Here is a 16077-nt window from a genome sequence, read left to right on the forward strand (position 1 = left end):
CGGCATTCTCGCATTTAGCCGATAAATGACGTATGCGTCGTAGTGGAATGAATGGACGGGGGACAGCAGCACACAAGAGAGTGGGCTCAACGACAGGCAGCACTGAGAGACACACCGTGATGCTGTGAACAAGCGGCTTTTTCCTTTTGCTTCTGACGCGGAGAAATATTACGATACCGATTAAAACAACAATTTACTTCATCTTCTCGAAAGCACAATGGCACGAGGAGAGGGCGCCGAGCAATACGCGGCGAGTTTACTATCAGTCAAGCCTATAAATACAGAGATCAAGACGGCGAAGGTAAGAACAAGGCGTTGTATGTTTGATTTCTGGGGTTATTATAAAACGAAGTGTCTCCGCGTTGCCCCTGTTTTTTCAGGAGCGTAAAAAGGCGCCATAAATTGAAGGCAATGTTTGATAAACTGTCGTTACTTCCTCTCAAATGCCCCCCTGACTTGTCCTCGGTGTTTGAAATTCACCCGGTTTGTCCATCTGTCCTCGGGCAGCTGCTCGTGCCTCGTGAGGCTGACATACCGGCTTTAAAGGGACCACGTCTGAATTAAACTTGCCCTTCAAAAGAAAAAGTGATTTTAAATAGTAGAATCTGGTCAAATCTAGCAGCCTTTAGTGATGACAGATGTGCCGCAGAAACGTGACGTGGTGCTACTGCTCCAGAGCTGCAGGATTTGTGATTCGTTTAGTTTGAGAGTCTAAAATTAAATGTATGTTCAACAAAGACGTCTGTGGTGTTAAAAAGCATCTCAACCTGCCTCTTGGAGTGCTTATACAGAGGCTTGTGTGTATTAAACCAGTCTTAAAGGACTCAAATTGGCAACTGTATGTGACTAATAGCGTCCAGGTAATTCCCAAGTGTTGGTATTTCATAGGAAAATGTGTGACAGCGTTGCATTTTATCCGTTTACAGCCTTAAAAACCTTCCACATCATGTCTGCTCCGTGACCACTCTTGCATCAGCAATATCAGATCGCCGGACATTTCACATTGGGACTGAATTCAGATATGCCTTAAATACCTCTTATTCAAATAGAAAACATTTCATGTAACTTCTTGGAAGTTGCGTGCAATTTCTTTGCGGCGGTATTTCTTCATGTAGCTTTAGTTTTAGTTTCACAATTATTAATTACGCCAGCGTGGACTTGGTATGCTGAAGGTTTTGTGATTTGTGGGGAGGCAGCGATTTGCTTACAGCATGAGGTGATGCTGCTCTCGTGTCTGTGGCTGCTGTGCATCAGGGTGTATAGACCACCTTTGCCTACATCATCAGACCGGTACAGGTGATTGGCTGTGGCTGTGGGATGTGATAAGACCCTACGCTGCCAGCTGACTGTTAGCTACTTGGCATGAAATATCACACTACCACCAACATCCTATTGCTGGAGCCAATGGCTGCGCTGGAGTCTCCATGATGTAGTGTGAGTGTGTGTGAACTACAGTAACCTCATAGTTTCACACACACCACACCACACACCACACACCACACTCGCCACTGGGGATTTATCTCTAATCTGACCAGTGGGGTGAGGGAAGTTAGCCAATCTCAGTCCTTCATGGAAACAGGTTGTTTAACACAACAGCAAGAGTTATGGACAGAGGGATGGATTAAATACACTCCACACTACAGAGGAGAGCTGTAGATAATGATCATGTAGCGCACCGCCGCCCACATCACTTCACAGTAATTCATAGCTCCACTGGGAATATGAGCATTTAAGCGCTTACAGTCAGATGCACAAACTAACTGCATTACACCCACCCCCCCCCCCTTGTCTTCCAGCCAAAGGACCTGAGAACTCGTCTGTCTGTGTGGAGCAAACTATGCTATGCCATCGGTGGGGCTCCCTACCAGATCACGGGCAGCGCTCTGGGCTTCTTCCTCCAGATCTACCTGCTGGATGTGGCTCAGGTGATTGACAAGAAACACACGAAAAATGGGAAGGGTGAAATCACTTTTACATATTACACATCTGACTTAATAAGAAGAAAGACAACTGGAAAAAGTTGTTGGAATATTTTATATTCAATAGTCTATAAAACAAAGTTCATCCATTTGTTAATTCTGCACAATATAAGTTGGAGACTAATTTCCTTATCTTTGCATTTCCCCCGTAGTGACACACACTGATTGGCTTGAAGGCCAAAGCTTGTGTTTGCCCTTCTCAGCCCTGTATCACTTTAACAGTCTCCATCCTGCAGCAGTCGGTCAAGCGCATTAACCTGGACTCCTACTGCTTTGCTTTGTTACTCAATTAGCAAATTAGACTTTTCCACTGTACACAGTAGGAACTTGTGCAAAGGCCATCCAGCTCAAGATATGAGATCATTAGAGTGGCTCTGAATGCTACTTTGTTCTTAAACAAATGGCACAGTTGTTTATTTCATTCTAAGCACATTCGAAATGTCTCCACAACCTCACTGGTGTCTTGGCTCTTTTGAATCAGTCACTAGCAGTGCTGTATGAGGTATTTGGCATCCTCTTTGTTTTGGTTTCATGCCTCACTCTTTTTCCACTTTGTGTCCCTTCAGCTGGATCCATCCCATGCCTCTATCATCTTGTTCGTGGGCCGGGCCTGGGATGCCGTCACAGACCCAACAGTTGGTTTCCTGGTGAGCCGGAGTAGATGGACCAGCATCGGCCGCATGATGCCCTGGTAGGTGTCTGAATCTCACAGCACCACATTATTTCAGGACAAAGCAAAAGAGGATATTAAGCTGCGATAAGGGAATACTGAAAATGAGTAGATAGGATATTGAGTGGGGTTGGAAATTTGAGGCAAATGTACTGGCAAAAACCAGCTCATGAGCCGTTGGCAGTAACCATGGCAACAGGGATGAAGTGGCTACTGAGGAAGAATAAGTGGTAAGAGTTCAGGAATGTCTGTATAAATGTGTGTGAAACACAGTGTAACACGCGTAAACAAACAGCAGCTGAAGCATCAGCGAGTTTGTCTTCACCTCATTCTAGATGCAGATGTGTAGCAGAACCAGCTGTTTTAACTTTTAGTTTAACTTTTTGAAGTGACTTGGCATTGTGTGAAGTTAATTGAACAGCTGGAAGCCTGTAAGCTTGTAGCAAAATAGATACATCCATATTTACTCGCTGGAAGTTCTAGTACTAGTGGTCAAAAACTACCTGGGGGTACCTTTTTAAATGTGTGTGCATGGATTTGATTTGTTTGCAAAGATCTCATGGTGACCAGTCGAGGATATCCCCACTTCCTCTTGCCAAAATAGTGTTGGCATTAGCTTGAGCTCCCTGCAACCCTGAACAGGCTGGATATACTGTATGTTTTAATATATTTTCACCTTAAGCACTGAAAGGCTCCGCATGAAGCAAGGAAAAGTGCAGGTTGTAAAATTGTAATATCCAAACGCTCTGCTTCAGAGCAGAAGATGACTTCTGTAACAATCGGTTCTGTATACGGCCGATGTCATTTGGCCATGTAATACTGACAGTAGCAGTCAGTTTGTGAAGGAAGATGACCTTGACATTCTGCTCGTAGAGTGAAAGTGTGTGTGTTTGTGTGTGTGTGTGTGTGTGTGTGTGTGGGGTGGTGGCTGGATGTGACAAGATTGTCTGTTTCAGAAACCATTGCTTAAGGCCATGATATCATTTGCACTGGAGCAGATCTAAATATTTTAGGGGCATTTTTTCTCACATGATGTCACAGTGATATCTTGAGCATTGTGGGTATTTGAGTCAGAAATGCCGGCTGTGCAGAAAGTGCACTTGTATGGGAAGGAGGGGGAGGGGAATTTGCCAGCTTCTGCTGCGATTGGTCCAACCCACAACACACCATCAGCTTCAAACCAATAGGGGTGTGTCCATCTTTGTGTGTGTGTGTGTGTGTGTGTGTGTGTGTGTGTGTGTGTGTGTGTGTGTGTGTGTGTGTGTGTGTGTGTGTGTGTGTGTGTGTGTGTGTGTGTGTGTGTGTGTGTGTGTGTGTGTGTGTGTGTGTGTGTGTGTGTGTGTGTGTGTGTGTGTGTGTGTGTGTGTGTGTGTGTGTGTGTGTGTGTGTGTGTGTGTGTGTGTGTTCTCCTAGACTGTTTGGGAGGGGGTTTGGCAGAAGCAGAGAAAGGTTACCTTGGGTCAAGCGGCATGTTTGGTTGAAATAATGGAGGTCATTGTTAAAAAAGGCAACATGTACATGATCCTCTGTGGACTGTGTGGCATTTCAAATTGAAGTGAAACAACCAGCCGTTAGATAAGAACACACAGATGTCCTCACGTGTCCTTTCTTTAGCCTTGTTTGCTGATGAAGTTATTTGAAACACATGATCAGTGTTTTTGTGTGGGTACTTTACACATTGATTTATGTCCCTCCAAGGTAATTTCCTGTCCTTACTGACAAATGTGCTACATCAAGAATCTGTCTGTGTCTGTGTCTGTGTGGTGTGTGTGTGTGTGTGTGTGTAATCAGCCAGTGTGTCGAACAGTCGCAACCTGGCCTCTATTTCCAGATAATTTAGCTCTCATTAACCCAATTCACTCAGACATTACATGGAGGTGCTTTCTTTCTTATTTCTCACATGTGTCACACAAGAAGGGAGGTGGGTGGGGGGATTTTCAAACAACCGTGTGTGAGCGCAGAAGTGTCACGTTCAATAAAGAAACATCTCTCTGTGTTCGGTGATACGGCCTCGGGGAGAGCCGGCACTGTATCTCTCTTGCATGACAGCTCAAAAATCTAAAATTAGAGGCAAAAACGCAGGAGGGTGAGAGTCCAGCTCTCAACTATAAAGCAGCAATTAACTGTTTTCATTATCGATTCATCTTCCAGCTATTTTTTTTTCAGTTAATTGTTTGCTCTATAAAATGTCAGAAAACAGTGAATCACACTTTTTCACAGTCACAAATTCGAGCAGCCCAAGGTGACTTCTTGAAATGTTGCTTGTTTTACTCGACCAACAGTCTTAAACCTAAAAGTATTCAGCTTACCGTCACATAAGCAGCAAAACTACAATGACTTAATGATACATTTTCTGTTCAATGAATAACGGACTTGTGTTGATGACAGCATGAGAAAAATATCTTGTATGTTTTTTTTCCCTCCTGCCTGGCAGCAGTGCCTGACTTCTAACTGTAATGGCTTGTGTAAAAGAAAAAGTTTGATTTACTCATTTTCACTGGGAGTTTTATCTGGACTGTTTTAAAAAAACAAGTTTCTGAGATGGCACCAGCTTCTCTGCCCCGAGGTCAGCTGGAGGTCATACAAAACTGAGGAAAAAAGGCTGCTGAGAGTGAGAGGGGTGAGAGCGAGGTGGGCCAGAGAGGCCTCGTCTCCTTATGCAGTCCAGACTGAGCCCCACACACGAGCCCTAACAAGGCAGGATTAGGGGGATTATTCACAAAGCGGCATGAGAGAGTAGAAAAGAAGTGACTGCAAGGGAGGAAAAATGAAAGGGGGGGATGGGGGCGGGGGGTAAAGCTACAGTAACAGTTGGCAGAATTTGTTTAAACACTCTTTAGCAGCAGACTGGACACACTTTTTGTCTCAGGCCAAACGTAATGCAAAGTGACCTCCACTGTAGTCACTCAAATGAGACTAAACATTGCCTATAGAAAACACTGCAAATCTTTTTTTAAATATGTCCCCTAACAACAATCTCCACCCCTTTTCTTACCAGGATCCTATGCTCTACCCCGTTTGCGGTGCTGACCTACTTGCTGATCTGGTACGTGCCTCCTTTTGAGCAAGGGAAGGTCGTCTGGTACCTGATCTTTTACTGCCTCTTCCAGTCAATGCAGACGGTCAGTATGTCATGTTCACACTCCCCGGCACTTTGTTTCCACCTGGTCCCAATGTGTACACTAGCCTAACTTTTGTGTTTGTGTACGTTTGCAGTGCTTCCATGTACCATATTCAGCCCTCACCATGTTCATCAGCAACGACCAGAAAGAGAGGGACTCTGCCACCGCTTATCGTACGTCAGCACTCCTACGTGACCGAGCGTTTTTTACTTGCGTGTTGTGGTTCGTGAGCTGACGCTGTGTTTCTGTGTTGCTCTCAGGTATGATGGTGGAGGTTCTGGGCACAGTTCTGGGTACTGCGATCCAGGGACAGATAGTGGGTGGCAGTGCAGATTGTCCCACTGAGCCTGATGTCCCCGACAGCAGCAACGCAACCAAAATCAACATGTCCAGAGTTACACTGGATGACACGGTGAGTCTCTTTTGCATTGTGTCTGATAAATGAGTATATCTGCAGCTAGTCCAAGCTAATGCTGTCTTTTTCTGTCCTCAGAAACAAGCTTACTTGACTGCTTCAGGGGTCATCTGCATCATCTACGTCCTCTGTGCAGCCATCTTGTTTTTTGGTGTGAAGGAGCAAAAAGGTATGAATCCATGAAATAGCAAGAGACGTTCTTGTGTGTCCAATGGCAAGGTGGAATATTTGTAATGTTTAATGTAGAGCAGTGGACTCTGAGGACTTTAGACTCTGACAAAATCAAAAAAGACTGACTTTAACACCAATGACTCGTGACTTCAGCTGGAGCCTTTTGACTTGCAGAGAACAACTCTTACTCTTCCTGACAACAAATATACTCAGAATCAATCCGACAGCAGCCAATCGCAGTGTGCGGGCGGGAGGGAAAGATGTGTTTGTCAGTGCGGACCAACAGACACCAGATGATACCTCAGGTCATCACACGTGGATGTACAGGATCAAACAGAAATAACAAAGCAAGGCACACCTGATCATTTTTCTTTTGAATGTTATAAAGTTTGTTTGAAATTAACGCATTCATTAAGTAAAAGCATTCATTAGTTCTGTAAATGTAGCACACTATTACCCTTTTTAAAATTTCAAAATAAAAGAGGTAATGACTGCAGAATGACTTGTTTAGGACTGAAACACACAGTTTAGGACTTGGACTTGATCCAGGACATCATAGCCAAGATTTGAGACTTACTGGTGTCTTGCAAAACCAATTTTGTATCAGTCTTTATAAGTTGTCTGTTGGAGATATTTCACCAACTCTAAAAAAAAAAAAAAAATGTCAGAATGTGGTGGCCACATTCTGGCAGACACTGTTTCTCCAAAGATACAAGTTAGATGCATACCAGAACATTGTTTCCTGTCATAATGGCTCTGTGTTGGGCCTTAAATTCCTTACAGCAAGGAGTTGCAGCTGTCTTATCTTTGTTTTCCTTTCCTCCCTGTTGGATTATAGAGAGCGGGCGAAAAAAATCCCAGCCCCTCTCCTTCTGTCAGGGCCTGCGGCTGGTGATGAGCCACGAACCATACATCAAACTGGTCCTCGGCTTCCTCTTCACCTCTCTGGCCTTCATGGTAAAGCTTTGTTTCATTATCCGTCTCATATTGGACGCACATTTTCTTTTGAATTAATTTAATTAAGTCATAGTTTAAGGAATAATTCAACGTTTTGAGAAATAACTTCTCATCTAAAGAGAAGATTGATACCACTCTTATAGCTGTCCATTAAATGAGGCTACAACCAGGATACAGTTAGCTTAGCATAAAGACTGGAAACAAGGGGAAACAGCTAGCCTAGCTATGTCTAAAGATAAAACCACTACTCTTCTTCATTTGTCTTTTACAGCTGCTGGAGGGAAACTTTGCTCTTTTCATCACCTACACTCTCGGCCATAGGAACCACTTCCAGAATATCCTCCTGGTTATCATGGTGAGTGTTTCTGTTTTCCGCTGAAGGCCTCTTCACCTCCCTGGTAAAAGTCCTAATCAGTATGAGGTTTGGAGGACATCAGTGAAATCTGCTGTCTGTTTGGCTGTTTTTGTGGCGTGAAGTAGGGTGCCAGTGTTTGTGGGGTTTTCAGCCCGCACTCTGAGGCCTTTCCTCACGTGAGGAGACTCATGCTACCGAGGCTGAAAGGGCAGATTTTCAGGGTGAGAGGAGGTGTTGTTTGGGCTCCTGGGAGCCTGTCTCCCAGTCGCACACTCACATGGCGTTAGCAGGAGATCAAGGGAGAGACCGGCACACAGTGGAGCTTTTGTTGCCTTGGCGATCCTTCACTGCCACCATGGGAACTGCCACCATTGGTTGCGCCCTCCTTTCCATCCTCTCGCTGCTTTCTGCTCTGGTGCCTTTCCCTCTGATTAGGAGTGGAAAACATTTTTGGGCACCATGTATCATAATTGGAGAGGTGGGAGTTGGGGGGGAGAAAGGAAATATTTTCCACTGTATTTGCCCACAGTTGATGTTCAAGTTATTTCTCAGGCTGCTAAATTGTCAGCAGCAGGATTGTTCTTGTGTGGCCATTTAACACTGCTTGACCAAGTTTGGCTAAGAGGTCGAAGGTCGTCTGCCCACTGCAGGGTTAAGTCATGACCACACAAAGCAGATTGCCCTGTCCCTTGACCTCCTCCTGCAGTGGTCACTTTATTCTTTCCGGTTCCCACATTTTCCAGAAGTTTAATGAAGCCCAGTTAGAATTTTGATTTGATTTTTAATGGAGAATGTGTCTTAGAAATTAGCGTACAAATATTCGGTTATTATTTAGCCTGCAGGATTTTAGATATATTGAGGTTTTTATAGTGCTTTGTACTTATTTACTATTTCATGATTTCCAGACATTTCTTTAGAAGGGAATATAGGATTTATATTTTCATGTAATTGGCAGAAATGAAATGAAGAAATGTTGTACCCTTATTTCATATTTTTGTGGCATCTGTGACAATTTTATTTCAACTACCAAAAATAACAAAACAAATAACATGGTTATATAAAACCATATACACCACAGGAAATGACATACTCCAGCCAAGACTTAAATTTCAAACTAAAAGTTGATTTTAGTCCCTGGTCATTATATGGGCAGATTTCCACCTAAATAAAAAGTTACAGATAGTAACAGGCTGCAAAAACCTCAAGATCACAGAGGACACTGCGGCTCTGATCGTGCCTCGCCAATAACAATGCAAGTGATACAACTGGCAATTCTTTCCTTGACTCCAGGTTTCAAGTTTTTCTCAAATACAAAATACATGTTAGATATATTATCAATGTTATCATTAACAATGCGAGAGTACAGATAAATATAAATATAAAAAACAATATAATCCACGGCTTCAAGAATGAAATTAAAGGCTAAACAGCTTCATCTGATTGAATGATTCCAGTTAAATCAGATGTTTTTATTATTGTCCTGTTGCTCTTTTTCAATCCTGCATAAATGATATTTAATGTCAACAATGCTGATGGTTCTGTGTCACATTGTTTCCAGCTCGCTGGGGCTCTAACCATCCCGTGGTGGCAGTGGTTTCTGACCCGGTTTGGGAAGAAGATGGCAGTTTACTTCGGCATCTCTGTAAGAAAAAAAAAAAGCTTTTTGGCACAACAAAGGCATTAATTAATAAGACGGTGTGTTGTTATGGAACTGCTCACTTCATTCTGTCTCTTTCTCTAGTGGGCAGTACCCTTCATGATCCTAATCATCAGCATCAAGAGCAACCTGATCATTTCTTACATGGTCTCGGTGGCGGCCGGTGTGAGCGTGGCGGCAGCTTTCCTCCTGCCTTGGTGAGTTTATCTGCAGAACCCCTGGATCCATATGCAGATGTGGATTTTAGTCACCTGTGTCTTGAGTTTCCTTCTAAATGTTGTGTTTGTGCTTTTCAGGTCAATGCTTCCCGATGTAGTGGACGACTTCAAGGTCAGGAACCCAGACATCCACGGTCACGAAGCCCTCTTCTACTCCTTCTATGTGTTCTTTCTCAAGTTTGCCTCTGGAGTATCTCTGGGTATCTCCACACTGAGTTTGAAGTGAGTTAACTGATTCATTTCTTTTATTATTCATATCTGTAGCCATTTTATTATAAATAATTCCCATGTTTGTGATCTCCAACTATATGAGATTGGCTCCATGTTACAGATCATTGGCCCAGTGGTCATGTGGTCAACAATCACTTAATCCGTCACCTAACTTGCCAAACTGTACTCTCATCAGCTCAACTTTTCCTCCCTCCATCTGCATTTTTTCGCAGATTTGCCGGGTATGTGACCGGGAGCTGCTCACAACCTGAGGCGGTCAGTTTAACTCTGAAGGTGCTGGTGTCTCCTGTGCCTGTGGTTCTTATTGCTGTGGGCCTGTTGATATTTAAGACCTACCCTATTGATGAAGAAAGGAGGCTTGGCAACCGAAAACTACTCAAGGAAATGCTGTAAGTGAAAAGCACTCAAAACACAACAACACAGAAGTCTATGCTTGATTCAGGATAACTGAACAAGGCTAGGCACCTTTTGTTGTGCAACAGGGCTCGTGCATGACCACAGTAAACAAAGCAGCGAGATGCTAAATTCAGTTCTGCTCTGAACACCTGAGCTAAATACAAATGAAACCTTTAAAAAAAAAACTGCTTTGCTCCAGTGTTGGCATGTGTTGTTCACCCTGTCTGGTCCTCTAACAGGGACTCTGAAGCAGATTCTGAATCTGAAACTTCAGCGCTTGGGAGCACGGTGTAGCGTCGGAGAACCAGCCAACGACCACCGCTGCTTTACATGTTTGCACAGGCTGTCGAGGGACATGACCACCAACTATCTTGACTGGCAAGGCGAGAGACCACAGACCACCACTGCTGCCCACACATCATCAGCATAGACCGGCTCCCTCCGGTGGATCACACAGGTTTACGTCGCCCTCTAGTGGCCAACCAGTGTTACCTTATGTGTGCTTCAAGAAGTTGATATGATGTCTTTTATCTCCAGCTGTGTCCCAATTAAACTGCATCTACTTAAACTAAATATATATCATAACCAAACTAAATATATATCATAACCAATCTACAAATGTACACAGTGTATCACTTTTTCAAGTAGTTTAGAGCCAAAGTCCTTTCTTTCATTGTTAAGCTGAAACACAGCACTGGGATCTGTTCTTATTTTAAACTAAATGGGTATCTACTACTGAAAAGTGAAATCTGATCACCTCATCATATAAAAGGAGGTAAAACATGTGTTTGTTCAACAACTACAGCTCTTATAAGTGTGTGGCAAAGACTCATGGGAGCTGTAGTCATTTTATCATGGTGGCGTCAAAGAGAAATCAAACTTGATCCACAGACCTGTTACTTTACTGTTTACTGAAATGTCCCTGTACCTGTCAACAATGTTATTTACCTTGACTAGTTGTTAACAGCTCCTCCATTTCTTTTGTGCATTGCATTGTGGGACAGTGGCATCCATCAGCTCTGTTTCTATACCCATCCTGAGTGAATGCACTACATACTGAGAACCTGGTTAGTAAAGGATGGAATTGGGACACAGCTTGTGATTTTGTGGTATTATTGAAGTATTTATGTGCTGGTTTACAAGATCGGACCTTTACTCGTGCACACTGGAGTGTGATGCTACCTTTTGATGTTTACCATGTCTTAGGTCGGGCTTGTTTGACTTTCAATTCAGACGGTGCTCTGAAGGAAATATACAGTATCAGGCCTTATTTATAAAAGGCATACCAGCACCATTCCACTAATTGGAGTTGTATGGAGCTGTGCTACAATTTCTCCTTTTCCTTCTGTTGTTTGTTATAAATCACTTCATATAAGGCAAAAACTTTAAGTGTACTTGAATCTTCTGAAGGGGAAAAGGCACCTTTTGGTATGACATACTGTATGTAGGCTGAATCGCTGCCTTACACACACATCTTGTATGATTAGTTGCAATGAGATTTTCTGTTGAACTTGTTACTCAGATTATTTGGTTTCTTTTTGCAAAGTGTTTCCCTTCACACCTCTTTGTGCTTTAATATTTCAGCCAATCTCCATTAGGGCTTAATAGATATTTCTGAATGTGCTTTCACTGCAAAGTCAACTCCAGTTTGAAGTCATCTAGCATGTTCCCACTTCCCAGGGGAGGAAAAATGCTTTATTTAACTATTTATTTAAACAAAATGTCTAAGGGATTATATTTTTTCTTATGAAAGCACATGTGTATAATAATTTATTAACAGTGAACAATTATTGATGGATATGTGACAGTGATTTTCAAGTCCTGTTGAAAACGTTTGAAAACATCAAAATGGTGGGTTTTTTCTTTTTCTAAGAAAAGAAAATGCTGTAATGTGATAAACACACTGCCTTTACAGTATTGTGACTCAAAAACAGCAGCCCAAACCCAGATTTTGTATTATAATGTTAGCAGGAGATGGCTTGATTTAACCTGACATGATCTTAAGGTTAAGCTATTAATTTAAAAAAATCTTTAAAACTGAATATAGACCTGCATACTTTTTAGGGTTTTGAAATTGCACTGAATGAACCTGAGGAATCACATTACGTCTCTCCTGTCTCCTTGGTGTTTATACGCTGCTGTATGTATAATATGTAAATACTTTTTTCTAAGTTTGACCTTGATGAGAAACCTGTTAATCAGTGAAGAGACAAGTTCATGTGCTGTAGAATTGCGATTTTAAGTCTGTGAATAAAGTTTGCCAAAACAGAGAAGAGCCTGTGATGTGGTTGCAATGTCCAAAACTCTCCCCCACCTTTTCATGTGTACAATATTTAACAACTTGTTTCAGCAGATACCTTGTTGAGGTTTATTTGCCAGATACATCAATTCTACTACATAAAAGTGGTTAAAAATACAGCAGTGGTAGGCAGTGGGCCCTCGAACTTAAAGTATTTGGCCCCTTGATGAAAGCTGAATATTTTAGTTTAATAGTTATTAAAACTTTTAAATCACGTTTCAACCACCACAGACAGGCAGAGCAGCTTCAGCTGTGCTCACAGCCAGTGGCTGTTTACTGTCGGAGTAATGAGCAATATATGCAGAATGTAAAGTGTCCCATCATCTCTCCTTTCTGTAGTGTCTGCAGAGTCTTTCCCTACACTGGCAGTGTGTTACAGCTGGACTGGACCAACTGTTTCTGTTATCAGGGGGAACGCAAGGGGTCTCCGAAGAAATCAATTAAACCAATTAAAAGATATGAACACATTAAAAACATACTGGCCCGTGTGTCCACTGCTTCTGTAAAACGTTGCCTCCCCAATGAACAATGCTGAAAAAAAGTGCCATTTAAAAAAAATAAAAAAAATAAAAAAAAAGAGCCATATCCCCATTAAATACTAGTTTCATCATTTAACCTTATTTTCATGTTCTAAAAACCTGAGGGCTGAATCATTTCACTTGTTTCTCTTTAAGTCAGCTTGTTACGTCAAGATATTGTGACAAGAATCAAGACAACGATTAAACAAAGAAATCTGCAGCTTAAAGACTGAAATCAACCAAACCGAGGCTGAGCTGAACCTGCTTCCTGTGTCCTCGCCTCTAATTACCTCCAGCCGTGACTGGGGGCGCTTTCACGCGCAGATCGAGCGGGAAAGGTAGGAGGACAGCAGCCTGTTGCGATGAAAACAAAGTGGCGTCTCTATATTTTGTGGAGTGTTTTATCACTTGGCCTCCTCAGCTGTGCAGTGGACACTGGAAGGAAAAAGGTTTTCAAACTGGGTTCGCCGAAATCCAAAGCAATCAAGCTGTCAACAACAGGCGACAGAAGACCCTCCCAAAGGTTACCTGCCGGCACTTCTCCATTGTCTCAACTCGGTCCCCACAGGCCCTACCCCCCTCCGACACCTGGCACACCTCGATCCGTGCGTCCAGGCGAACCCGAGGCAAAGATCCCGTCGGACTTTGCTCACCTCCCAGACGTCTCTGTGAGCTGCTCCACGTCTGACTTTGTCGTGCGGGTCAAACCAGCTTTCTACGGTCTTCGCGCAGATGCAGAGGAGCTGAAATTAGGCGACACCTGCAGAAGCAACGGGGTGCTCAGACCGTACGGCGACCTGCTCTTCACGTATCCCCTGACAGCGTGTGATGCCGTGCGCCAGGTGAGATTTCCACGCGTGTCATTTGTTTCCAGACTCTCCCTGAATGATCTTGACATCACAGTGTCTGACCCCTCCTGACAGACGCCCCGCGGTTATCTGGTCTACAAATTCGTGCTCCATTATGAGCCCTCGCCAAAACGTTTCCCAAGCAGAGCGCACCGGATCGATGTCGACATTGAATGCCGTTATCAAAGGTCAGACTCGTCTCTTGGCAATTTTTGACATCGTGTGTTAAATCCCACTATTTACACCCTCCAACCTCCTGTCCAGCAACCATCACGTGTACCAGCTGACCGTGCAGCCCACTTGGAAAACTGCTGTTGTGCGTAAAAGGCTGAAAGGAAGTCCAACTGACTTCCAGATCGAGTTGATGGATGGTATGTTTAAAGAAGTGTGGATTGTAGCGATTAAGAGCTGCTTCCCTTTTCAGTGCAAATGTTATTGAATGTTGATCACATCAAATGGAATATATATATATATATATATATATATATATAATTTGAATGAACTCTTAGATTCATGGAGCAGACAAGCAGCCAAGGTGTACCAGCTTGGAAAGACGGTTAATTTCCAGGTGATTGCTCCTCATCTCCCAACTGGTGGGAAACTGTACATCAGTAGCTGCTATGCTACACCATCCAGTGGTTCTAAATCATCCCTCAAATACACCATCATTGACAATTTTGGGTGAGTATTATGGAGAGTAATGCATTTAAACTCTTTTTGGTTTACCCTTGGTTTCCTGATTTGCAATTCGCCAATATTAGTTTTATATTGTTGTCATCCATAGCTGTATGCTGGACAGCAAGAGAGACCCAGGGGCCTCTCAGTTCATCTCGCGGACAGACAAGACCCTGAGATTCTCCCTTGAGGCTTTCCAGTTCACTTCTGACCCTGACACGGAGGTGAGCATGGATCATAATTCTCCGGATTCACACAGTTTTAACTGCAGCTTAAAACTGGTTCCATTTTTAGGTCAATATTCACTGCAAATTGTTTGTAACACCTGAAGACCCGGGTCCCGCACACAAATCATGCACCTACAGAGGGAACAGGTGAGCCTTGATGCTATGAATTCATTTCCATTCCAGGACTATAGGTGACTGTTCTTGCTGCTGACTCTAAGAGGTTTGAGCATATTTGTGCATTTGCCATGACAGGTGGAAGGCCCTTACTGGGGACGACTCCATATGTGAGTGCTGTGATTCCCAATGTGTGACCTCTAAACCGCGGAGGGCCATGATGGAAGGTATGAGGCACTTTTTATAGCCTTGCTTAGATTTCAAGGAAACATTTATACACCCGTTTATGCTTTATCGCTTTTCTTCAAGGCTCTGCCAGCAGTGGGTCATTGCTGGTCTCTGACCAGCCGTACACAGCAGAAGATGGCTTTCTACCAGTCAGTCCCTCCTCAGTCAGCATGAGCAGGGAAGGCGAGGCCACAGTCAATCATTACACTGATGAACTGCACAGTCATGAGAACCTGTGGGAAAGTGCAGATGTAATAAAGGAGGAGGAAGAAGAAGAAGTCTACACAGATGAAGAGGAGCAGCTTGATGAAGAGGAAAGTGTCCTTAGCGTGATGGCAGAACCTGAGTTAGATGAGTTGGGTTTTAGGGAGAGGGTCTTAGAGGAGGAGAAGAAAGAGTCTGAAGTGAAGGATTTAAATCAGCCTGAAGAGGATGGATCAGGTCATAGAGTACAAGAGCGTTTTTCAGAGAGTGAAGAAGAGGAGGAAGAGGGATTTGAAGGTAAAGATGATATATCTGACGTACAGCAGGCGATCCATTCGAATCAGAAGGAAGGTGAAGTGCTGCGTCACTGGGTGCAGTTGGAGCAAATGTTACCGTCAGAAGTCAGCCGACAGAGAGAGTTACGGCCACTGGTCTCCGAAGGCGAGGAGGAAAACAGGAAGCATACAGGTAGAGATGAAGAGGGTGACAGGATGATGGCCTCTGAGGTGAAGTGGAAGAGTGATGACGGTCTTACAGATTTAGTAGATGATAGGGAGATGACCTGGTATTTCACATGGAGGTAGTATTAGTTTAAAGTACTCTGCTTAAAGACTGTTGTAACTCTCCATAACAGAAGAATATTCTGACTCATTTCAATAAAAACATGAAAATGCCGATGGATTCTTTTGTCATAACTTGACATCAGACTAAGACGCCACTTCTTTTCTAAATGTTTAATTTGAAGATTTGATATTTAACATTATGAATGCTAATAGTAGTTAACAGATCAATT

At 43.2% G+C, this 16077-nt stretch overlaps 2 protein-coding genes across 3 annotated transcripts; both read left to right on the forward strand.

Moving 5' to 3' along the window:
• The first annotated feature begins 217 nt into the window (after positions 1-217).
• Positions 218-10465, forward strand: LOC139297553 (sodium-dependent lysophosphatidylcholine symporter 1-B-like). 2 transcript variants are annotated; one of them, XM_070920277.1, is made up of 14 exons: positions 218-301; positions 1797-1925; positions 2546-2670; positions 5648-5771; positions 5866-5944; positions 6032-6183; positions 6265-6355; positions 7196-7314; positions 7586-7669; positions 9228-9311; positions 9411-9523; positions 9623-9766; positions 9988-10164; positions 10411-10465. In XM_070920277.1, the coding sequence occupies exons 1-14, from the start codon at positions 218-220 to the stop codon at positions 10463-10465; spliced, it is 1560 nt and encodes a 519-aa protein (XP_070776378.1). The 2 variants fall into 2 exon arrangements, with proteins under 2 accessions (XP_070776378.1, XP_070776379.1); XM_070920278.1 differs by having other exon boundaries at positions 1803-1925.
• Positions 10466-13350: 2885 nt separating this feature from the next.
• LOC139297888 (zona pellucida sperm-binding protein 3-like) lies at positions 13351-15868 on the forward strand. The gene is made up of 8 exons (XM_070920698.1): positions 13351-13830; positions 13912-14024; positions 14101-14207; positions 14346-14517; positions 14621-14735; positions 14806-14885; positions 14991-15079; positions 15162-15868. Exons 1-8 carry the CDS (start codon positions 13351-13353, stop codon positions 15866-15868), a joined length of 1863 nt encoding a protein of 620 aa, XP_070776799.1.
• Positions 15869-16077: the final 209 nt, after the last annotated feature.

Source organism: Enoplosus armatus, chromosome 15, assembly GCF_043641665.1.
Source record: "Enoplosus armatus isolate fEnoArm2 chromosome 15, fEnoArm2.hap1, whole genome shotgun sequence".
NCBI lineage: Eukaryota > Metazoa > Chordata > Actinopteri > Centrarchiformes > Enoplosidae > Enoplosus > Enoplosus armatus.